General features: G+C 45.1%; 1 protein-coding gene across 1 annotated transcript in view; it reads left to right on the forward strand.

Annotated features, from left to right (window-relative positions):
* Positions 1–25,142, forward strand: part of LOC137430930 (dual specificity calcium/calmodulin-dependent 3',5'-cyclic nucleotide phosphodiesterase 1A-like) — a 400,001-nt gene that overhangs the window by 336,354 nt on the left and 38,505 nt on the right. Inside the window, exon 12 of the mRNA XM_078782637.1 lies at positions 5,536–5,617. Coding sequence (XP_078638763.1) covers positions 5,536–5,617 — 82 coding nt within the window. The remainder of the gene's footprint in view (positions 1–5,535; positions 5,618–25,142) is intronic.

A 25,142-nucleotide genomic window follows, 5' to 3' on the forward strand; every position in this document is an offset into this window, starting at 1 on the left:
TCTCTGGTCACACGCAGTCAGTCATGGCTGTCGTCTACCGCCCTCCCAAACCACACCCATCATTCCTGTCTGACTTCTCCTACTTTCTGACCCAGCTATGTTCCCTCTCCCCCTCAATCCTCCTCCTTGGTGATTTCAATATCCACATGGACTCCACTGACTCCACAATAACCACTGACTTCACTGATTTACTCACCTGCTTTAACCTCACTCAACATGTCGACTTTCCTACCCATATCCGTGGTCACATTTTGGACCTTGTCTGCTCCACTGGATTAAATTTGCACCATCTCTATGGCTCCGACCTCACCCTCTCTGACCACTTAGCCATCACTCTGACCATCAACATCCCCGCCCCAACACCAAGGCATTATCGCACAATCAACTTCCGTAAGCTAAACGCTCTTTCACCTACCTCATTCTCATCCACACTCTCTGAAAAAATGTCCACTTCTCCCTTCATTGACCTCCACACCCCTTCCGACCTCACTGACTACTACAACCACACTCTCTCCTCCTGCCTTGACCAGCTTGCGCCTGTAAAAACCAAAACAGTTTCTTTCACCCATTCTGCTCCCTGGTTTACCCCTGAACTCCACCTGATGAAAACTCGTGCTCGCCAACTTGAAAGACTCCGCAATAAAACGGGTCTCACAGTTCACTCCCAAGCCTACAAGGACCACATACAACACTACAAAGATGCCCTCTCCCGCGCCCGCTCTGCCTACTACTCTCAAATTATCCACTCTGGCTCCGGAAACCCAAAAGCACTCTTCTCGACAATAAACAAACTCCTCCGCCCCCTGAACACCACCACCCAGTCATTCACAGTAGACAACTGCATCTCCTTCCTCTCTTTCTTCCAACGCAAAATTGACAACATCTACAACAGCTTGACCACCGCCGCACCCGCTCCCCCTCCAACCACCTGCCCCCCCTTGTCCTGCCATCCCCTGTCTCGGTTCTCCCCAATCTCTCCTACTGACCTCTCTGAACTCCTCATAGGAATGAAAACTGCCACCTGCACTCTTGACCCCATCCCCTCCAGCTTTGTCAAAGCCTCCCTCCCTGCTCTCTCTCCACTTATCATTGCAACAATAAACTCCTCCCTGTCTACAGGCATCGTCCCACCTTCCCTCAAAATTGCTGCTGTTACCCCCATTCTAAAAAAACCTGGTCTAAACCCTGACACCCTAAACAACTTCAGACCCATCTCCAACCTACCCTTTCTGTCAAAAGTTTTGGAACGCGCTGTAGCCACTCAACTCAAACATCATCTCTCTGCCAATAACTTGTATGAAACATTCCAATCCGGATTCCGCTCCAACCACAGTACTGAAACTGCTCTCCTCAAAATCACCAACGACCTTCTCCTCTCCTCTGACGCTGGCAACCTCAACATTCTCGTCCTCCTCGACCTCAGCGCTGCCTTTGACACCATCGATCACACTATCCTCCTCACCCGACTTGAATCCACCTTTAACGTCACCGGCACTGCCCTCTCTTGGATTAAATCATACCTCTCTGACAGATGCCAGTTCATCTCCATCAATAACTGCAAATCCCCCACTGCTCCCCTCCCCCAAGGTGTCCCCCAAGGTTCAGTTCTTGGCCCCCTCCTCTTCATCCTTTACCTGTCCCCGCTCGGTCACTTAATCCGCCGTCATGGTCTCCAATTCCACTGCTTCGCCGATGACATCCAGCTTTTCATCTCCACCAAGTCCGTCTCCACCGACACCCACTCTATCCTGACAAACTGCATCACTGAAATAAAATCCTGGCTTCAAATCAACTTCCTCAAGCTTAACTGTGATAAATCTGAAATAATCATCATTGGCCCAAAAACGCTCACAAAATCCACCCATAACTTTGCCCTCAACATCGACGGTATCCCAGTATCCACCTCCCCTCACATCCGGAATCTTGGCGTCATCTTTGACCAAACCCTTTCCTTCGACAAATACACTAAACAGATCACAAAGTCAGCCTTCTTTCACCTGAAAAACATTGCCCGTCTCCGCTCATCCCTCTCCTCCACGGCTGCAGAAACCCTCATCCACGCCTTCATCACCTCCCGTCTGGACTACTGCAATAGCCTCCTCTATGGGTCACCCTAAAAAATCACCAATAAACTCCAATACATTCAGAACTCCGCTGCCCGTCTACTCACTCATTCCCAGACCCGTGACCACATCACCCCCGTCCTTTACAAGCTTCACTGGCTCCCCATCCCCCAGAGAATCCAGTACAAAATCCTCCTCTTGACATACAAAGCCCTCCATAACCTGGCCCCATCCTACCTGGCTGACCTCCTCTCCAGACACACTCCCACCCGCAACCTCCGCTCTGCTGGTACCAACCTCCTGACCCCCTCCATCCGGACCAAATTCAGATCCTGGGGGGACAGGGCCTTCTCCATCGCTGCTCCCACCCTCTGGAACTCACTACCTCACACCATCAGAGACTCCTCCTCACTCACCACATTCAAAACATCACTAAAGACCCACCTGTTCAACGCTGCATTCAACATTCAACCCACAGCATTTAACCCCTGACTATCTCTTCTCCTTCTCCCTCCTTTTGCTTTAAATATTTCCCTATTGATTCTTGTCTTGTCTTTTTGATTCTTGTCTTATATATATGCCGTATATCGCTGCTGTTTGTTTTCTTGATTCTTGTCTTTTTGCAATTGTTGTTTTCATGTATTGTTATGCATTATGTTTTCCACTCTGTCAAAGCGCCTTTGGGCTTCTGGAAAAGCGCTATACAAAATAAATGAATTATTATTATTATTATTATTAAACAGTATCAAGGTATTTTTAACCAATGTCAACTGTTGCTAGAAGACAGGGAAGCATGTAGAATCATACTAACGTAATCATAAGACTTTAAACAAACAAACAAAAAAATACCTATTTTGGGGGGTCAACCCCCCACCCTGAGTAGTTCCCCTCAGGACTTTTTTTTTTCATGCCATGAACAAACTTTGGTACATCACGGGTGGTGAAGGTTGTGGTAAAGTTTCATCGAAATAGTGTGTGTAGTTTCAATGAAAAGAGCAAATACCTACTTTGGGGGGGCAACCTTCCCTCCTTTCCCCCTCCCCTCCTGCGTAGACCCCAATAGGGGCTGATATATATATATATATATATATATTTCATGATGTGAATAAACTTGGGTACAACACAGGTGATTAAGGTTGTGATCACGTTTCATCAGAATTGTATGTGTAGTTTCAGAGAAGAAAGCAAATCCTATTAGGGCCCCATTTTTAGCTCACCTGGAACGAAGTTCAAGGGAGCTTATACGATGGCATGTCATCCGTCAGTCCATCAGTCTGTCCGTAAACACCAGCAACTTCTTCTTCGAAACCGCTGAAGTGATTGTGACCAAACTTGGCACAAATTATATTTGTTGTGTTGAGACTAAGGTTTGTTTACGGCATTAAAAAAAATCAGGGTCTAAGGGGGTTTACCGGGGTCAAAGTGGGTCCAGGTTTGAACCCCCAAATAGGAATTTGCTTTTTCCTCTGAAACTACACATATTTTCAATTAAACTTGAGCACAATCTTCATAACCCGTGATGTACCGAAGTTTGTTCACGGCACTAAGAACATCAAAGTCTAAGGGGGTCTACGGGGGATCAAAGTGTGTCTACGTTTAACCCCCCCAAAACAGATATCTGCTTTCTTCCCTGAAACGACACACACGACTTCGAACCCCCCCCCCCCCCCTGGTAGAACCCCATTGGGGCCGATTTTTTTTAAATGTAGCGAATAATCTTTGGTACAGCATGGCTAAGTAAGATTGTGGTCACGTTTAATCGGAATTGTATGTGTAGTTTCATAAAAGAAAGCAAATACCTATTTTGGGGGGGAAACCACCTTAGACATAGACCACCCCCCATAGACCACCTTAGACCCCGATTTTTTTTTAATGCCATGAACAAACTTTGGTACATCATGGGTGATGAAGGTTGTGGTAAAGTTTCATTGAAATCGTGAGTGCAGTTTCAGAGGAAAAAGAAAATTCCTCTTTTGGGGGATCAAACGTGCATCCACTTTGACCCCCGGTACAACCTTTTAGACCCCAATCTATTTAATGCTGTGAACAAACTTTAGTCACAACATAACAACAAGAAAGAGCAATCAGATATTGCAAACCCTCACCAGGATGTATTTTCAGTGGTTTTTAAGGCTTTTGTGTTAAAAGAAATATGGCGGCCGAACCACGTGACCAATGACGTCATCATTATTTTTTTACCTAAACTAATTTATTCCTAGATTATGGTCAAGAAATTTCATTTTGATCGGATGAAGTTTTGTACTTGTCGAATTATGATGTCATAATGGAGGCACCTATGATATCATCATTAACATATTTTATTCCCCATGGAGAGTTCTTTACAATGAGCCATGTCTCAATTTTTTTCTATTCAGCACTTTAGGAGATATAGAGGTGCAAAGTTTTTCGTTTTTTCCAAGATGGTGGCAGAACCACGTGTACTATGACGTCATAATTATCATTAAAAAATTATACAGGTGGAGTTGCACCTATGGTGAAAATTTCCTGTCAATTGGACCAACGGTTGCAGAGAAAATCATATTTATTCTGTGCGGGCAAACAGACAAACAGACAAACAGACAAACAGACTTACATGCAATGCCCTCTCCTCTGGCGAGGGTAAATATCATTTGTGCCAAGTTTGCTCACAATCCCATCAGCGGTTTTGGAGAAATTGCAAGTGTTTACGGACAGACGGATGGAAGGACGGACGGACGGACGGATGGACGGACGGACGGATGGATGGACGGATGGACGGACGGACGGATGGACGAACGACGCGCCATTGCATAAGCTCCCCGGAACTACGTTCCAGGTGAGCTAATAATAAAGAATGACCTTTCAACCCTGATCCCCATCTCCATTGACTTTGATCGTTTTGATTTTCCTCCTCCAAAGCAGCTTTCTTTCTTTTTGTGCATCTTCCTTTTCATACAAATCATCTTCATGTCCTTCTCTAGCATAACATACCATCAATCTTTATTCAATCTCTACTTTGCTTCCCTTGCGCTAGTTGGTCCATAACACTTCTTACAATCAAATGCTGCATGTAGAACCATACTACCGACTTCCCATCCTCCATCATTAAATAGCACACGTTGAAACCATCTCAACTTAGAAGTTCTCTCCTCAATATGATACTCGTTACTCCTTTTGGCACTCCGACATTTCCGTTTAATCTCCCGGGAGCATCAAATGTCTACCTTTCTTCTTTCTATCACAACCACACTTTATGTAACCTCATCTGTGAAACCTCCAACATTTCATGCACAAAACCTCATCTTCTCTGTCCCTTCCCCATCTCATCCTCTGTGCAGTCATGAGTTATGCTGTGCTATCTTTCAGGCAGACACCCACTTGCCACAACAGTTCGGTCAACCTGCTGCATGTCATTTGTGCATTTCATATCAGGTATTTTCTTTCCATTTGCGTTTTATCATGATCTCAATGATGGATTTCTGTGTTTGCACAGGGAGACAAGGAAGCAGAGTTGGGCCTCCCTTTCTCACCACTTTGTGATCGGAAATCCACGATGGTCGCTCAGTCACAGATAGGTGAGAACTGTTTGATTGCCTTCGAAATAGAAGACATGAGAAGGATTTTCCATCACACTTATCAAGTTATGAAAGAGCACCCCGACAGATCTACAAAATAGGGGCAATACACCTGGCGCTCACCTGGTAGAACAACCAGTTTACTACACTGACTGAAGGTATTGTCGTGTCGTCAGCGATTGAGATCACCGTTGACAGGTAACCGAGACGGTTTTAACTCCGAGGCGACCAGCCGAACATATCGCAGTTCTTTTTGGCGTGCGCGGGATGCAAGAGATGCGAGGTGTTTATCTCACGAACAAACGGGTTTATTCCGAAACCACAAACGAGTAAACACGACAGTAAATTCAACAAATAATTTAATGAAAATAAATGCAAGATGAAATAAAGTTGTGGTAAAAGCGAAATCCCTACTTTGAGGATCCTCCCCTCAGACTGCAAAACACACAAGGAGATGATAAAATAAAAAGGTTTTTTGGTAATGTCGGAGTTTACGGGCGTAAACTCAAAAATTTCTAAAAAGTAATTTTATTTGTTTTACTTGATTAAAAACGATTAATTTTTTTAAAAATATTGATCCGTTCAGTTTGAGCACTCAGTTATGGCAGGCGGTCGTCCCCCAGCTCCTCGTTTTATTGTGCCACAAGATGAAATTTTAGATGATGACGCTATGGTCGCGGAGGATCATAATATCACTTCTTTGGCTCTAATACCTGACATTATTAAGTGGTGTGCACGTCGCAGACTCATCAAGAATTATTGTATTTGCCCTCGATGTAATGTCCATTGTGGTTTTATTACTCGTGGTGATGTATCAGACGGGAAGACATGGTACCGCTCTACCTGTAAGACTCGACAAAGCATTCGTCAAGGCAGTTGGTTTGAAGGCAGCCACCTATCCCTCCACAATCTTCTTATCATCAGTTACTGTTGGGCCTATGACTATCCACAGAAAGCTATAGCCAGAGAGGCGTCATGTGATAAAACTAAGACCGTCGTTGACTGCGCAAATTTCCACCGTGAGGTGTGTGAACAATTTCTTGAGACAAACCCATCAGAAATTGGTGGCATTGATGAAAGAACTGGTGAGCCTATCGTTGTTCAGGTGGATGAAAGTAAGTTTTTCCACCGAAAATACCACCGAGGCCAATAGCGAGAGGGTCAATGGGTGTTCGGTGGTATCGAACGCGGCTCTCACAAATGCTTTCTTGTGATTGTTCCTGACCGCACCGAGCAGACTCTGCGCGACCTCACCCTCCAATGGATCCTTCCAGGTTCTCACATTATCACTGATGGCTGGCGCGCCTACAACAATGTTGATGACTGGGCACATGGTATCTACACGCACGGCACAATCATACCCCAGGAGAACTTCGTCAACCCACTGGATCAAGACGTCCACACACAGAATGTGGAAAACATGTGGATGAGGGCCAAGCGCAAGATTCGCCGTCAGTTTGGTACCTCGGATGTGCTATTCACCTCATACCTGCATGAATTTATTTGGAGGCAGACTGTTCCTGAGGCTAAGTCCTTCCAACATTTAATAACCCTTATTGCTAGTATGTATCAGGTGTAATTATTGTTTTTAACTGAATAAAATTACTTTTTAGAAATTTTTGAGTTTAAGCTCAAAATTTTCTACGTAAACTCCGACATTACTGGTTTTTTTCGTGCCGGTACTTAACTGTGGCCTCAAAATGACACCTTTTTGAAGAGGTTGGTGGCCGTTGAAGCTCGATGCTCAAAGCCTCCCACGCGGGAAGCTCAAAATGGCGGCAACGCCGTGCATCGAAGGCTCTCGCTATTGAGCATGTGGTAAGCTCGCGAGGACCGCCTCCTTCCTCCTCCACTGCCTGGGCGAGCACAACGCGGCCTGCACCTCCCTGGTGAGTCCAACAGTCGAAACCTCTCAATATCTGCCGACGGCACCAAGAGCTCCTCACCCTCCAAAACGTGTACCGAACTCAGTCAGCACCAAATCGAAAAGATGGCACCGCTTTATTCTCCAAAAACGAGCAAGAGATCCACTCTTCCTCTTTACTCTCTCGAGCCAATCAGCCAACTTTCCTCCCATTTTGTCCCGCCCACAACCCCTGGGCTATTCATGTCCCTCAGGGGCGTGGCCTGTTTCCGATGGTACTTTAGAGGCGGGACTTACTTGCCGATCGGCTCCTCTCGGGTTCTGTCGGGGGTTGTTGTCGTTAAACGGAAGTTTGCATGGTTATAAATGTTGTTTAATTTGGGGGAAATCACGTACTGGGGAAAACTAACTTTAATCCTTGTCTCGTTAGCACAGCTTCACCCCTTGTGTGAAGACACATAAACAATCTTAAGCTCCAGTTTCCCTACTTAAATACATTGAGATGTCTCCTATGCATCCACAGTCCATGCTATAACTATACATTCCTATCTTTACTATGGGATTCCTCCACATATCTCCACAAACGTAACAGTATTTTAAACCAATTTCAATGGTTGCTAGAAAACAGGGCAGCATGTAGAACCATGCTAACATAATCATAAGACGTTAAACAAACAAACAAAAAAATACCTATTTTTGGGGGTCAACCCCCCACCCTGAGTAGTTCCCCTCAGGACTTTTTTTTAATGCCGTGAACAAACTTTGGTACATCACGGGTGGTGAAGGTTGTGGTAAAGTTTCATCGAAAATATGTGTAGTTTCAGAGGAAAAACAAATTCCTATTTTGGGGGGTCAAACCTGGATCCACTTTGACCCCTGGTAAACCCCGTTAGACCTAGATTTTTTTTAAATGCCGTGAACAACTTTAGTCACAACATAACAAATATAATTTCTGCCAAATTTGGTCACAATCACATGAGCGGTTTCGGAGAAGAAGTTGCAAGTGTTGACAGACGGACGGACGGACGGACTGACGATGCGCCATCGCATAAGCTCCCCTGAACATCATTCCAGATGAGCTAAAAAATAACCTCACACATACCATTTGCACTTATACCATCGTGAATGCCTCTTCGTGGTGGTTGTACCCCCAAACACAAGTCAGGGGCCAAATATTCCCCACTCTTCCCTGCTGGCCGGATTTGTCAGGGCAGCACGGTCAAAGTCCCATGGACCATCCCACTCCCTTTTGTGTCTGTCTCCTCTAGTTCTCTAACTCTGTCATGGCTCTGACTTCACGAAGGTGGGGGTATACCATCTTGGACATGGGGGATCTTTGGGTCGCTCCTAGGAGATCAACTGGCTCTCTCCATGCTGTGGGCCGGCTCAAGAGAACTGTCCAGGGCTATACAACAACAAGAACAGCAGCGACGACGACGACGACGACGACAACAACCAGTTGTACCAATAATGGCAAAATAACAATCTCAAAAGGTTTAATTGACAAATTAAATATTTGAAGTAGCCTTCATAGGTCCTGAGCAAAGTTTTGGTAAATGAAAAATATTATTTGGGAAATGAGATTTTTATGCACAACAAACTTTATCCTTCAGAGAAAACACGTAATTTTATATTGCTTTTCATTCTACTAACAATCCAATACATTCATCATCGGAAAAAAGTCAAAAGCACTGGATGGATAATATTGTGGTAATCAAGAGAGGCACAAAGCACCCCTCCCTTTATACATAGACTTGGCATTTAAAATGGAATATTTTTTTTTTCTTGACTTGGGTTTACTTTCTTAACTCAGTATATCAATCTGGTGTTTCTTTTCCACTTTGGTGATTTATTTGTGAAAAGAACCATGTCACTGATTGTCTGGTGCAGCAAAAAGTCAACAACAGGATTATATCACAGGTGGCGTGGCAAAATGTACGGACAGGTGCATTTGATGATTGGCTTCACAGTCGGGTATACAAGGGTTGTTGCATTCTGTATTAGTGGAAAACAACTGCTGCACGTCTCCAAAAGTTATTGCCGCTTCCTCTGGAGATGGTCCGTCAACTCGACAATGCTGTTTGTCATGGAGTGGTGGCTTTACGAAATTACGGCATGAAACAGCATGCTATTGCTCGGCAGTATGGCATCACTCAAGGTCAGATGTCAAAGATCCTGAAACGAAATGCTCAGAGGGGTGTCCCTACTCCAATACCGAGGCCAGGACGTCCCCACAGAACCACAAGGAGGGATGATCGCCAGCTGCAGCGGTTAGTCTGCAATGGCCGTACCAAGTCAGCTAATCGGCTTAGGGCTGAGGGGCAGCAACTGACAAATGTGCCTGTATCCAGAAGGCGAGTCAACCAACGATTGGTTCAAGCAGGCTATCGTGCCAGGTGTCCCCTGAGAAAGCCACGCCTGACCAGACAACACCGCCAGCGTCGATGGCAGTGGTCCAGAGAGCACCGTCAATGGCAGCCAGGACACTGGAATCACGCGATCTTCAGTGACGAGTCTAGATTTCTGGTCTGTCGTCAAGATGGCCACGTCCGAGTGCGGAGACAAGTGCATGAAGCCTACAACAAAGATTGTATAATGCCAAGAGTCCAAGCTGGAGGTGGTGGGTTGACCGTTTGGGCTGCTTTTCATGCAGGGGGCAAAACTGACCTGGTTGTTCTGAATGGAAACTTGAACCAGTTCAAGTACAGGGCCATTCTGGAAGAAACATTGCTTCCATTTGCTCATGCAGCCTTTCGAGGAAACTTTGTCTTCCAAGATGACAATGCACAGCCTCATCGTGCTCGCATGATCCAACACTTTCTTGTTGACCGTGGTGTAGAGCATATGGAGTGGCCTGCCATGTCCACGGATATGAATCCGATAGAGAACTTGTGGGCAGAATTAACGCGTCAAATCGACAACTTGGACCAGCAGCCGACCTCTGTGCGTGAATTGCAGCAGGCTAGTGTCACTGCATGGCAAGCGATTCCTGTCCAAACCTTGGCAAATCTCGTGCACAGCATGCCTCAACGTGCGCGTGCTCTCCTGAATGCTCGTGGGGTTACACGAAGTACTGAACTGTAATTTTACTGTCCATAATCCCAGTCGTAATTAAACTTTTGTTTTTGTTAAAAAAAATGTGGCTAATGTGCAAAATAAAGAGATACTTCTGGAAAACGTACAGGAGTTTAACACAGTACTGTCCATGAATTGAGTTCGATATCAGTTTACATCACTTTCAAGGATCAATTTATTTGTTTCGAAATGTCAAATGTGGTTTTTGTTTCTTTTAAAGGTCACATTAACAAAATCTAGAATAATTTCAACATAATTACAATGAACTTTTGGTTCTAAGACATCTTGAAAAGTAAGTTCGCCCCCACAAAAAAAATATTCCATATTAAATGCCAAGTCTGTATAAGGGATCGTTTCTCTGTATGCAGCTTCAACATGTGGACTAAAAATACGTTTCTCGGCTTCTGGACGAAATCGGCTGCAAATTTCAGAAGTAAATGCTTTGTACTTCAAGGTAATATGTTCCAAATATCAGCAACGTGTTTCCACATTCTTGAGTTTTATTTAGAAAACCCTCAAAATCACGTTGGTGTCTGTCCGTCTGTCCGCCCCAAATGTGTTGGCGCTCATATCTCAAAGGCTATACATTGAAACTAGCTGAAGCTTGCAATATACATCGGCCAATCGATATATAATGGAGCAAGTGTTTGTGATTAAGTATGTATGTATGTCCGCTCTTCACCCATTGGCAGCTGACCTGACTCCACCCACAACTGTCACTTGAAATACTAAACCTAAACTACCCAGAGGACCCAAAAGACCACCTTACCTTACCCCCCACGAACCCAAAAGACCAAGAAGACCCCAAGGACCCACAATACCTGAATACCCTAAAAACCCCAAAGGACCTCGAGGACACAAAAGACTCGGAGGAAACAAAAGACTCAAAGACCCCAAAGACTTTAAAGACCCAAATTCCCAAAACACCAAAATGACGATTAAATACCACAAAGACCCTTAAAGACCCCAAATAACCTGAAGACCCTTAAAGACTCCACAGACCAAAAAGACCCAGATGAACTAAAAGACCCTGAAGACCCTTAAATACACCGAAGACCCATAATACCCAGATGACCCAAAATACACTGAAGACCCTGAAGACCCAAAAGACTCCAAAGACCCAAAATACCCCAAAGATCCTTGAATATCCAAAATACCAAAAATACAAAAAGACTCTGAAGACCCTTAATGACCCAAAAGGCCAAAAAGACCCAATGGACCCCAAAATACTCTGAAGACCCGAAACACCCCAAAGATGCTGAAAGACCCTGAAGACCAAAAATACCCTTAAAACCAAAAGACCAAAAAGATCCTTAAAGACCCCAAAACACCCGAAGAATGAAAAGATCCTAAACACCGAAAAGACCCCGAAGACCAAAAAATTTTAAGATTCAGGCTTCAGACTTTGGCACTCTCACGAGACTGTACCGTCGAATAAACTGTTCCAACCCGTCATTTTGAAGGTCTTTTCGACCAGTATGTCTAATTAATGGCTTTCAAAACAAATTCTACCTCAGTGCCATAGTTTTTGCTTTAAAATGAAATATATATAAATATATATATATATATATATATATATATATACATATATTGTTGCGGTTGTGCCATAAAGGCAGACCCCCTATAGTCAATTGCACAACAATATGTAGCCTGCATTAGTCAGTTATGTTTTATTGAATGTAGAGATTAGCCCTTTCCCATTGTATAGTAAAAAAGACCAAATATGCGTTGTTAGGCAGGATGTCAACCCTTAGTTGGTTAAGGGAAGCCATAACACCAGATGTGCAGAAAGGCGTGGCCAAAAGCACGGCCCACATGACCAATGGCGAGCCGGGAACCTGTCGCCATGATGCGACAAGACTCAGCCAATGGGAGGCTCTGGAACATTTTGAAGGGCATGACCACTTCTGATAATAGCCCACACGCAGGCGTTATCATTCTCTTGCTTTTTGGGACTTCACCGAGGACACACCTGAGCTCTTGCCCCTTTCGCCACGCCCACGACGAGACCTCGCTTGCTTTTTCATATCTCCCACGACACGTGTTTGGCCTTTGTTCGACACCCAACACCCATCGCGTCTGCGCCAATCTTTTGCGCCATTCGGCTGACCCGCAAGCATTGGCATTTTCTACACGACTCACCTGCACTGAAGTTCATCTACCTGTGCTAAGTTCGTCCATGCCAACTTCGAGGTGGCGGTTCGTCCTGCGGCCCTGACCTCATCGAACTGCGAGCCGCGCACACCAGACCACGTGGTCACCAGCGAGGAATCCCAGCACGTACATCGGTACGCTCTTTAACCAGAGTGTTATTCCCTGAGTGTGTGTCAGAGTGTGAAGGCGCCAGTGGGGTTTATTAGGATAGGTAAGAATTGTTAAGGTAAATCTTCGTCTCTGTTTCTCTGTGCCTTCCAAATAAAAGGCTGTACATTTTGTTCTTACTTCCAACCTGTTTGGTACGTCTTTTCTCCATTGGCCTAGCACCATCCGGGACCGAATTTGGCTAGACTCAGGTCCATAAATCACGTGGGGTAACACCGCTTTCCACACCGTGCAAAACCGCTCGGCATCCAGAAGGTGTGGGAAAGTGAGGGTTCGATCGCGCGGTTCTTCGGCATGCGCGTTCACCTTGACGTGTGCACCTTGCACTTGACCCTCCCGCAACAAATTGTTGTCAGGAGTGGGGATTCGTACTCCCGGTCGCACCGCAACAATATATTAGGAGGAACCAAGTAATACTCTAGAAAGGGCGCCTGGAGAAGCAAATGTATTTTTACCGATATATGTAGGGCGCCCCTTTATATGAACTTTGCTAGAGCATTGCTTGGTTCCTCCTAAGAACACAAGGGTAGTCCAGCATGCACACGAGATTTTTTTGAATGTCCCTTCTGTTCTATTGTTTGGCATTTTTTACAAGCTATGGAATGTCCCTTCTTTTCTGTAGTTTGCCATGTAGCACATACCACATAAAGGGGCCTATAATATGCCCCTGGCATTTTCCCCAAGATACATTTTAAGTACGATCAAAATGCATTTGTTCATCGTACATGACTTTATTCAAGATGATATAAAAGACTTGAAATGGTAAGGGGGAAAAGTACTCAACCCGATGTGACTCGAACCCACAATCGCCAGCTTAGGAGTCTGATGCTTTATTCATTAGGCCATTGGACCAGCATGTTGGTTTTTTGTTTTTTTTGTAATAAAATACATACTCGTATTTATATTTAATTTTAAAGCAAAAACAATGGCACTTAAGTGGAATTTGTTTTGAAAGCCATTAACTGGACGTATTGGCCGATGTATATTCCAAGTTTTAGCCAGTTTCAATGTATAGCCTTTGAGATTTGAGGGCCAACACATTTTGGGCTGACGGACTGACAGACACCAACGTGATTTTGAGGGTTTTCTAAATAAAACCCAAGAATGCGGAAACGGACTTTGCTGATATTTGGAACGTGTTACCTCGATGAACAAAGTATTTACCTCTGAAATTTGCAGCCAATTTTGTCCATTATAAACCAAGAAACGAATTTTCAGTTGCCCTGTTAATGTTGCATACAGAGAAACTGTTCCATATAAAGGAAGAGGTGCTTTGCTCTTCCCTTGATGCAGATAAACCATCCCATATAAACGGAGGGGCCAAGTCATATCAAATAATTTAAAGATGGTGTGTGCTGCTTACTTACCTGGCACTTAGCATTTTGATAGATCGAGCACAGACATTAACGATGGGAAGGCAATGGCAACCCTCCCAGTACAATCGTTGCCAAGAAACTGCTTCGAAAGCACCAACGCTATGTAAATAGTATGGCTATACAAATATATATGAAAACAAATCAAAGTTATACAGGTAAATCCATTGGTTGAACTGTCGGAGCATCGACCTGGCCTTTGACATGCTACACCTTGACAAATCCTGTTATTTATTGTGTGTCGTATCCAAGACAAAAGTGAGACTCGTATTCAATTCATTTCATGTTTTTATTGTCAAAACATCGCAGCCAGATTCTGAATTGCTAATGATTTATAATACAAAATGAAAATCGAGATAATGAAAAAAAGAAATCGCAATGACTGCAATAACATCTACAAAAAATAAAATGAATAAAAAGTACAACTGTTTTTTTTAATTACAAGTACATCCATAGGCATGTATAACATATTAAAAATAAGGATCGATACAATAATATGATGTTACAATAATTACAATAATAGGTTAAAACAATAATCATAATAATTACAAATCAAGATGTATATAATAAGATGCAAGTTATGAAATGCATAGAACAATATGAAGTTAGGTCAACACGAAAAAGAGTTTAATTTTTTTTTTCACGTTCGCACGCGAAAAAGCTGAATGCCTCAACTCTGTGTTTGCCTCTAAATCTTGTGTCCCAAACCCATCCCTCTCTGTACCCACCGTACCCAGTCGTACCCAGCTGCTCCTGGACTCCGTGTCCTTTCCTCCTGACAAGGTGGAAAAGTTTCTGTCAACCCTCGACTCTGATTCTGCAACTGGACCTGACGGCATCAGCCCACGGGTCCTAAAATCATGTTCTTCCGCTCTTTCACTCCCTCTTTCTGTTCTCTTCACCCTCTCTTTTGCTCAAGGTCATCTGCCATCTGCTTGGAAATCAGCCAACATCACTGCTTTGCACAAAAAGGTGCAAAAACAGATCCTAGCAACTACAGACCAATCAGCCTTCTCCCAATTATCAGCAATGTCATGGAATCCATCATTGCTTCAGATATGAAATCTTTCCTCTTCTCCAATGGCTTGATCTCTGACCATCCATTTGGTTTCAGACCTGGTCACTCTACTCTGGACATGCTGCTTCTGCTTTCTCAACAATGGATGGAGGTCCTCAATGCCAAACAGGAAATTAGAGCTGTCTCCCTTGACATTTCACGTGCCTTCGATACGGTCTGGCACGCCGCTCTGCTCACCAAACTCTCCTCCTTTGGTATCCATGGAAATCTCCACGCATGGCTGGCACTCCAAGGCTGGCACTCCAATCCTCTTTAGTCGTAGTCAACGTGTGGCCCTGAATGGGTTTCTCTCATCTCCTCTTCCTGTTCAGGCTGGAGTTCCCCAAGGCAGTGTTCTGGGCCCTGTGCTTTTTCTGGTCTTCATCAATGATCTCTCTGACTCTCTTGAAAATCCTCTCTATCTCTTTGCTGACGACTCTACTTTGTGTCGCTCCATTCCTCATCCCTCAGATCGGCAGTCTGCAGCCTCCTCACTCTCTGCAGACCTGGACAAAATCACAGACTGGGCAAACAAGTGGAACATGTCTTTCAATCCTGACAAATCTCACACTCTTACGATGTCTCTCCGAAAAGACCGACTGGACAACCCTCCCATCCACTTTCTGAATAATCCTCTCCAAGAAGTTCTGTCACTCAAGGTTTTGGGTCTCACTATCTGCCATGATCTTTCCTGGGAAAACCACATTTCAAATCTGGCCTCCAAAGCCAGTCGCCGACTGGGCATCCTCCGTCGTGCGAAGTCCTTCCTTGGTACACCTGAGCTCCTCACCACTTACAAGGCTTTCATCTGCAGCTCTATGGAATACTGCTCTCCCCTCTGGTCTGGTGCTCCTGCCTCACACCTAGCTCGTCTTCACACTGTTGAAACCAAAGCGTTCAGAATCATTGGAATCTCCCGCGATGAAGCTAACTCCAAGGGCCTCTCACTCACTCACCGCAGGCAGGTTGGTGGTCTTTCCGTCTTTTACCGACTCCTCTCTGGCCTTGCCCCCCCAGCTCTCTCTGGGCTCTGTCCCACAAATATTCCTACAGGTCGCACGAGATCTGCCTGCAACCCTCTTATGGTTAAACTGCCAAAATCAAGACTCTCTGCTCACCTTCACTCCTTCATTCCTCTTTTCTCCCGCCTCTGGAACAAACTCCCTCACTCTCTTCAATCCCACTCCACCCTCCAGGTCTTTAAAACAGCTGTTCACCACCATCTCTTATCTTCCCCCATCCAAAACCTTGATCTTTTCTACCCCCGCTAATTTCACCCAAAATCCTACACTTTTTTTTTTTTTGAAATACCAAATTCTGTCCTGGAAGTCCTTGGTCCCCTTGTGTTTTATACCTCTCCCCCCTCTTCCCCTCTCCCCCCTTCCCACGCCTCCTCCCCCCAAGCCCTCTCCCTCCCACACTTCTCCCTGCTCTCAAATGTTGTGTTTGTGTGCTTCCCCTTCTCTCCCCATCTTGTCTTCCGCTCACTCTTTTATATATTTTGTTTGTCTGGTTGATTTGTTTGTGAAATAAATGTTAGCTCTTTCACGAGCCTCGATTCAGTATACAAAAAAAAAATATATATATAAATATTTTGGATTTAATATATAAATATTAATATATAAATTTTTATATATAAATATTTATAATATATAAATATTTAAATATATAAAATATATATATATTTTGGATTGGATGTATCTGGATTTATAATCCGTAATGACGCACTGCTAGATGGTTCCTCTGGAGCTTTGCAGGCAATGCGGACATGCATGGCGATGACGTCATGTTGTCCGCTCATTAGGTTGGCGAACCAGATTACAGATACCATTATTAGTAACTCCCAACCGCAACCAGGTCGACTCCATATGATGAGTGGATACCAGAGATAACGTTACCGTGTGGCAGGCGGTGCTTATCGCTCCCAGCAAGGTGCAGCAGCAGCTGTATGGGACACCTTGCTGGCGGTTCTCCACTGATGATATGAAGGTCGCATAGTGACTGATATATATATATATATATATATGAAAGGCAATATAAAATATTGCATTTAAAATATCAAAATAATAAAATAGTTCATAGTAATTAGAACAAAACAATCAATTGTGGTAGAGTAGAGCCAGAGTGGTGCACAGCAGGCACATGAAGTGTAGTGAGAAAATAAATAAATAAATAAATAAATAAATAGCTGTACCAAGCTTCTCCATGAAGTTCAACCAAACCGAAGATGACCATGGAGGCTGCAACAACGACCGCCTCCCCGACCTCCAGCCCACAACATCGGTGAGGATATCCATGGCGTTTGTGCAGAAAAATATTGAGATGTCCCATGTACATGTGGCAGAGAACACCCAGGTCCACACGCAGACCAAGCAGCCAGCAGAGGGGCACAGTAACGAGCACGGTGGTGGGCCCGACGGCGAGCAAATAAAATGAGCAGAGGGAGGGCAGCCATGGCAGGAAGGGTTGCCAGTCTGTGATGCTAAGGCAGGCCCGGAAGGTTGCCGGAAAACCTGAGGAGAAGCATGCAGTACAGATCCAGGAGTGCAGCCAGGAGCCGAATCCGTGGAAATCCAGGACAGTTCCTGCCTAGCCAGCACCCCAAGGAGTGCACGAGCACGACAGGACAATGTGGAGCCAAGAATATGGCAGCACTCTCGACTCCCAAGGCTTGAGGCTTTCTTCCATCACAATCCCTCCTCAAAAACCTGCTGATCAAACCCACCCCCAGAAGCCTCCAGGCAATTGCAGGAACAGTCTGTGGGGCTCTTGGCACTTCGAGCAGAGGGACACAAAAGAGGACGGCCCTCACAAATTACCTCACGTTTGTGGCGCTGTGGAGAGCGACTCTGCACCATCTTGTGCACTTCCTGCGCGGTGGTTTCGGGTTCGACGACCAAGAAGCTCCTAAAAGCCATTTGGCACCAAAGCTGATTGCCGGCCAGCTAAAGGAACATTTATTTTTATTTTATCTATCCCATCATCTGTATTTGAGACTGCATGTGGAGGTACCTCAATTAGAGTTTTAGTTTTAATCTCAACATTTATTTCGACATTTTCATTTCTTGCTTTTTAAAAATTAAATCATTATCGTTTAATTTTCTCGGTCATATTTGCATGTTTTGTGGGTTGAGAGTAAATCCGTGTGATTCGTTCAGGTAAGCACTTCACTTCCTTCCATTCCGAACGCAACAAAACCAACTGCCAATTTTGGCTGTTCGCCTCAGAATTAAGGACCGTTTCGGCTATTCGTCTAAGGCTGGTGTTCATTGGCTACGGACAGGACATTTGGTGTCGAGGAGTGGGATTCGAACCCTTTGAGGACATTTGATGTCAGGAGAGTAGGATTCGAACCCTGTGGGACACTCGGTGTCCGGGGTGCGGGTGTGGGTACGCACCAATTATGCTCAGCTATTGGAATCCAAAATTATAACGATCACCTCTCTACCATCGAGGGAGAGGTGGTTGTAGTGACCGAGGTTTACAAATCTATAGTGAATTGGTGTCAGGAGAACGCAAAAACAGCGCATTGTAAAATTTAAAAGTTTTTTTTTCTGAGGTAAATAAAAGCACGTGCGGGAAAAAGCCGCTGAACAAACAAAATGGCGAAGCGGCAAGAAGGCAGCGAGGTTAATGGGAGCGAGCTTCGGGTAGATGTCGTTAATGAGGATAGGGTAGAAGCTTTCCCGTACCGAGCATGAGTCCCCCCTCCTCCACCATAACGGAAAATGAGATGCAGGGAACATGTTGGATGTCCAACAAGGTCTTGTTTCAATTAATATTGGAACAAGTGAAAGGATTGTGTGAACAATTGAAGAGAATTAATGGAATGGAAAACAAAATTGATGGAATGATGGCTAAAATGGATTCCCAGAATAAATATTTTAAAAAGCGGAAACAGAAGAAATAAAAGCCAAAAGGAAAGAAATGAAAGCCCAACGAGAACAAAGTAATGAATTACGGGCACAGGAGATTACGGGCACAGGAGAGGAAATGTTCGATTGGAAATGGCCTGGGTGAATAATCACGCTCGTGTGGATGTTGCTTTGCTCCAGGGGAAAGAGACCATCCACGGGACGAGCGAGGTAGATTGTGTAGAGCGTGGTAGTTTAGGCTCCATGGTGTGCAAAGCCACGTCCGGGGTGTGCGGATTGACGCTCACAGGTGCCGTCTGGGGTTCGTCCAACTGTCGGGGGTCCGACACGCCCAGGACCGACAATGGACAATGTGGCTCCAGCTCCGGGGGACGAGCAAGTAACTGAACCTGAGCCGGTGAGTCAGGTGTGTGGAGCGACAGGTGAGCCTGCACAGGATGGGAGCGAGGCTGCGTCCATTGCTGTGGGTGAGCTGAGGCCGGCGGTAGTCGTGATAGTACCGGGATGGACCCTGTCGTTCGGGATGTACCCTGTCGGGGTCGACACGGTGCTCTAGGTCGTCGACTCGCCATGCACGGAGTGTGTGTTAGCAACCACGGGGCAGCAGGTAAAGAGTAAATTAAATGGGAAGGCACTTAGAAGGAGAAAGGCCATTGTGGGCCGGTGCCAGTAGGGGCCAGAATTGGAGATTGTGTTTACACGAGGTTGTTCATGTCATGGAGGAGCCGTGAGTCATGAGCAGCTTTGGGCTCATGACAATGGAGAAAATATCAGTGCCAGGAACGGCTGCAAGGAGGGGCAGAAAAGGCCAAAAATAAAAACGGGATTACGTGCAGCCATGTTTGGACACACAACAACAACAACAACAACAACAACAACAACAACAACAGACATCTAAAGGCCATTTTCCCCTGCTAGAGTGGGGGATAGCCTTGCGGGCCCCATGACAAGCTTCTCCATTTTGCCCATTGTTAACCCCTTGCCCGCATTTCTTCTTCCACCATCTTTAGCCAAGTCTTTCTCGGTCTTCCCCGATAATAATACCTGAAACAAAAATCCTACAAGTATATAATAACAACAAAGGCAGAAGTGACGGATCCGTAACACTCCCCGCCTTCAAGGAAGAAAGTTTGAACATGGTGAAAACTTTCTTTCCATTCAAAAAGTATCTTTAATAGCCAAAAGTAATACTCACACCCATAAAACTACAAATCAAAACTATGGCTGATCAAGTCCCGTAAGCAACAAAAATTCCAAACAACGCACAGGAATCCTCAAGGTTAATTTATTTTGGATAAAGCATCGGCGACTACATTGTCTCTGCCCTTTCTCATGCCTAATTTCCAAGTTGAACTCTTGCAAAGACAAGCTCCATCTTATCAACCCCTGATTTTTATATTTTTGAATGAAGGTTAAGGGGTTGTGATCAGTGAAGACCTTCATAGGAAAGGTAGTAGTTCCCAGATTCCAGCTCATAATGCTGTTGAGCTAGTAGGAGAGCAAGGGTCTCTTTTTCCACAGTGGCATTATTTTTCTGATGTCGGTCAAACTTCCTCGAATAATAACACAACGGGTTATCAATGCCATCATCACCTTCCTGTAGTAGAACTGTCCCAGCCCCAACATCACTTGCATTAATGGCCAACTTGAAAGGTTTTCGAAAATCTGGCGCTGCTAGGACAGGAGAGCTCATCAATATCGCTTTGACTTGGGCAAAGGCAGCCTGGCATTTGTCATCCCAAACAAACTTGGTCTCTTTCCTCAGCAAATTTGTGAAAGGGGCATCCACGTCAGAAAAATTTCTACAGAACCGCCAGTACCAACCAGTCATACGCAAGAATCTCATAAGCTCCTTTTTGCCTTTTGGAATTTGGAAGCGATCAATGGCTTCTATCTTGGCTGTCATTGGTTGCACCTGACCCTGACTGACTACATGGCCTAGGAACACCTAGGAACACCAACTGCGTTTTTACAAACTCACTTTTAGCCAAGTTGATGGTCAATCTTGCCTCGGTCAATTTCTTGAAGAATGCATGAATTTGTTTAAGTTGATCTTCCATTGTCATGGTGTGGATGATGACATCATCGAGATAATTTATGCCTCCATCCCCTCAAAGTCTGCAATAAGCTTGTTTATTAGTCGTTTAAACGTAGCGGGACTGTTTTTCAACCCAAAGGGAAGAACCTTGTACTGATACAACCCATTTGGTGTGACTAAGGCCGAAATTTCCTTTGCCTGATCGGTAAGAGGAATCTGCCAATACCCCTTCAGCAAGTCAAACTTGCTTACAAATTTAGCTGGGCCTATTCTATCAATACAATAATCAATCCTCAGGATGGGATACGAGTCTGTCTTTGTCACTGCATTAACCCGTTTTAAATCCGTACAACAGCGAAAACTGCCATCGAGTTTTGGAACGAACACACATGGTGCGCTCCATTCACTGCTGCTTGGTTCGATTATGTCATTCTCCAACATATACTGAACCTCCTTCTGGAGATAAACCATCTTAAGAGGGTTCATCCGGAAGGAGTGTTGTTTCACAGGAGTGGCTTCCCCCACATCAATATCATGATATACCAGGTCAGTAGGACCAGGTACATCTGTGAACAAATGTGCAAACTCAGAAATTAGGTTGGATAATTGTCCTTGTTGTGCCCTCGTCAATGACCTAATTTCTGGTCCAGGTTCCTTAACACTTCAGTGTTCGTCAATCTGGGGCAAGCCTGGTCATCAATGCTATCGAACTTCACACTGGCCTCAAACTCTGGATTCTCTTGCACACCGACGACAGGTGAGACAGGAGCCATTTTTTCCACAGGCTTCCTCTCATAATATTTCTTAAGTCGGTTCATGTGACACAGCTGCCGGTTTTTCTGTCAGTCTGGAGTTGTCACCACATAATCCGTTTAATTGACCCTCCTTTTGATGGCATAGGGACCAAAATACCTAGCCTGTAGCGGCTGACCTGGAACTGAAAGCAACACGAGCACTCGGTCCTCAGGACTGAAATTTCTTATCTGAGAAGTCTTGTCATGTATCACTTTCATTTTGTCCTGCGTTACTTTCAAGTTTCCTCTCACTACTTCACAGGCCTTAGCCAATCTGTGCCTAACAGTTGACACATACTCTAACATAGTTGACTGCGACTCCTCCTGTAGCCACTGTACCTTCACCAATTTCAATGGTCCTCGAACTGCGTGTCCACACACGAATTCAAAAGGACTGAATCCCAATGACTCCTGAACAGACTCCCTCATAGCAAACATAGCAAACAGCAATAAGGGTATTCCCTCGTCCCAATCCTTGTCACATTCAAAGCAGTAAGTTCTGATCATATTATTTAATGTCTGGTGAAACCTTTCCAAGGCCCCTTGGCTCTCGGGATGGTAAGTACTTGACCTCACTTGCTTCACTCCCAACAGGTGTACCACTTGCTGAAAAAGGTTTGTCATGAAGTTGGAACCCTGATCAGACTGGATGACCTTAGGTAGGCCAACCAGGGTGAAAATTTTAATCAAGGCCTTTGCAATAACTGTCACAGTAATTTTCCTAAGAGGCACCGCTTCTGGGAACCTAGTGGAAGCGCACATGATGGTCAGCATATGCTGATGCCCAGCCTTAGTTTTAGGTAAAGGACCAACACAGTCAATAATGACCCGGCTGAATGGTTCTTCAAAAGCTGGAATTGGTCTTGAAGGTGCTGAAGGGGTTTTCTGATTAGGTTTTCCCACCAGCTGACAAGAATGACAAGATTTACAGAATTCCGCCACATCACATCGCAATCCTGGCCAGAAAAAATGTGCCAGAATTCTTTCACATGTCTTGTTCACTCCAAGGTGCCCGGCCAAAGGTGTCTCATGTGCCAAACTCAATATATCCTTCCGGTACAGTTATGGCACCACAATTTAGTAATGGACTTTCCACTCATCATTCGCTGGTACCTCCGGGGGTCTCCATTTTCTCATAAGTATTTGCCCTTTCATGAAGTAACCAACAGGTACCTTCATAGCCTCTTCCTCTGTAATGGCTTTACCAATCAGACTCCATATTTCAGAATCTCTGTGTTGCTCTTCAACAAGTCTTTCGGACAAGCACCGTTTGTTCAGCCTTGTTCTCAGATGTCTCCGACGGACACTCCATTTTGTCCTTTGGTCCAGATGAAACCTTATCATTGGGTTCCTTGGTGTCACTCCCTTATTTCATAGGTGTCTCCCAGACCTTTCCTCCAATATATCTATGGAACCCAAATCCACATCACCTTCCTTCTCATTCTCTTCAGAGCGCTTCCTACCCATAGCACGAGTCACTGCACATGATGGAAAGATACCTGGAATCTCCTGCTCTAACTGTTCTGTGTTATTTTCCATCCTGGGCTTTTCAACCAACATTGGATTTCCTGAAACTCGACCACCGGCCAAATCGTTCCCGATAATAAAAGAAATTCCCTCCACAGGAAGAGTTCTGACTTGTTGTCGCCCTAGCAAGCACGGATAAAATTTCTCTCCGTCCTCTCAGCAATTTAAGCTTCATGAGTTTAATTTCCCTCTGATACTCCATGTCCCGTTCCTTTTTTTTTTTTTTTTTGTATACAAGATCGAGGCTCGTGAAAGAGCGAACATTAATCACACAGAAAGACAGACACACAAAACAAATAACATCGGGAGCGGTAGACAAGATGGGGAGAGAGGGGGAAGGACACAAACACAACATTTGAGAGCAGGGACCGAGAGACATGGAGACATCGAGAGAACTGTGGGAGGGAGAGGGCTTTGGGGGGAAGGCATGGGAAGGGGGCGGGGGTGGGAGAGGTATAAAACATATGGACACTGCCAAGACTTCAAGGAAAGAAGTTGGAATTTCAAACAAGGTGGATCTGGGGTGAATTAGTGGGGGTAGAAAAGATCAAGGTTTTGGATGGGGGAAGATAAGAGATGGTGGTGAACAGCTGTTTTGAAGACCTGGAGGGAGGAGTGTGATTGAAGTGAGTGTGGGAGTTTGTTCCAGAGGCGGGAGAAAAGAGGAATGAAAGAGTGAAGGTGAGCAGAGAGCCGAGATTTCGGCAGTTTAACCATCAGAGGGTGGCTGGCAGATCTTGTGCGACCTGTAGGAATATTTGGGGGACAGAGCACAGAGAGAGCTGGGGGAGCAAGGCCGGAGAGGAGTCGGTAGAAGACGGAAAGACCACCTACCTGCCTGCGGTGAGTGAGTGAAAGGCCCTCAGAGATAGCTTCATCGCGGGAGATTCCAATGATTCTGAAAGCTTTGGATTCAACAGCGTGAAGCCGAGCCAGGTGTGAGGCAGGAGCACCAGCCCATAGGGGAGAACAGTATTCCATTGAGCTGTGGATGAAAGCCTTCTATGTGGTGAGGAGCTCAGGTGTGCCTAGGAAGGACTTCGCACGACGGAGGATGACCAGTCGGCGACTGGCTTTGGAGGCCAGCTTGGAAATGTGGTTTTCCCAAGAAAGATCATGGCAGATGGTGAGACCCAAAAGCTTGAGCGACAGAACTTCTTGGAGAGGATTGTTGAGAAAGTAGATGGGAGGGTTGTCCAGTCGATCTTTTCGGAGAGACGTAGTAAGAGTGTGAGATTTGTCAGGATTGAAAGACATGTTCCACATGTTTGACCAGTCTGTGATTTTGTCCAGGTCTTCAGAGAGTGAGGAGGCTGCAGACTGCCGATCTGAGGGAAGAGGAATGGAGCGGCAGAGAGTGGAGTCATCAGCAAAGAGATACAGAGGATTTTCCAGAGAGTCGGAGAGATCATTGATAAAGACCAGAAAAAGCACAGGGCCCAGCACACTGCCTTGGGGAACTCCAGCCTGAACGGGAAGGGGAGATGAGAGAAATCCATTCAGGGCCACACGTTGACTACGACCAGAGAGGAAGTCCGCAAGCCATGCATGGAGATTTCCATGGATACCATAGGAGGAGAGTTTGGTGAGCAGAGCTGGG

Source organism: Myxine glutinosa, chromosome 7 (assembly GCF_964187855.1).
Source record: "Myxine glutinosa chromosome 7, kmMyxGlut1.1, whole genome shotgun sequence".
Classification (NCBI taxonomy): Eukaryota; Metazoa; Chordata; class Myxini; order Myxiniformes; family Myxinidae; genus Myxine; species Myxine glutinosa.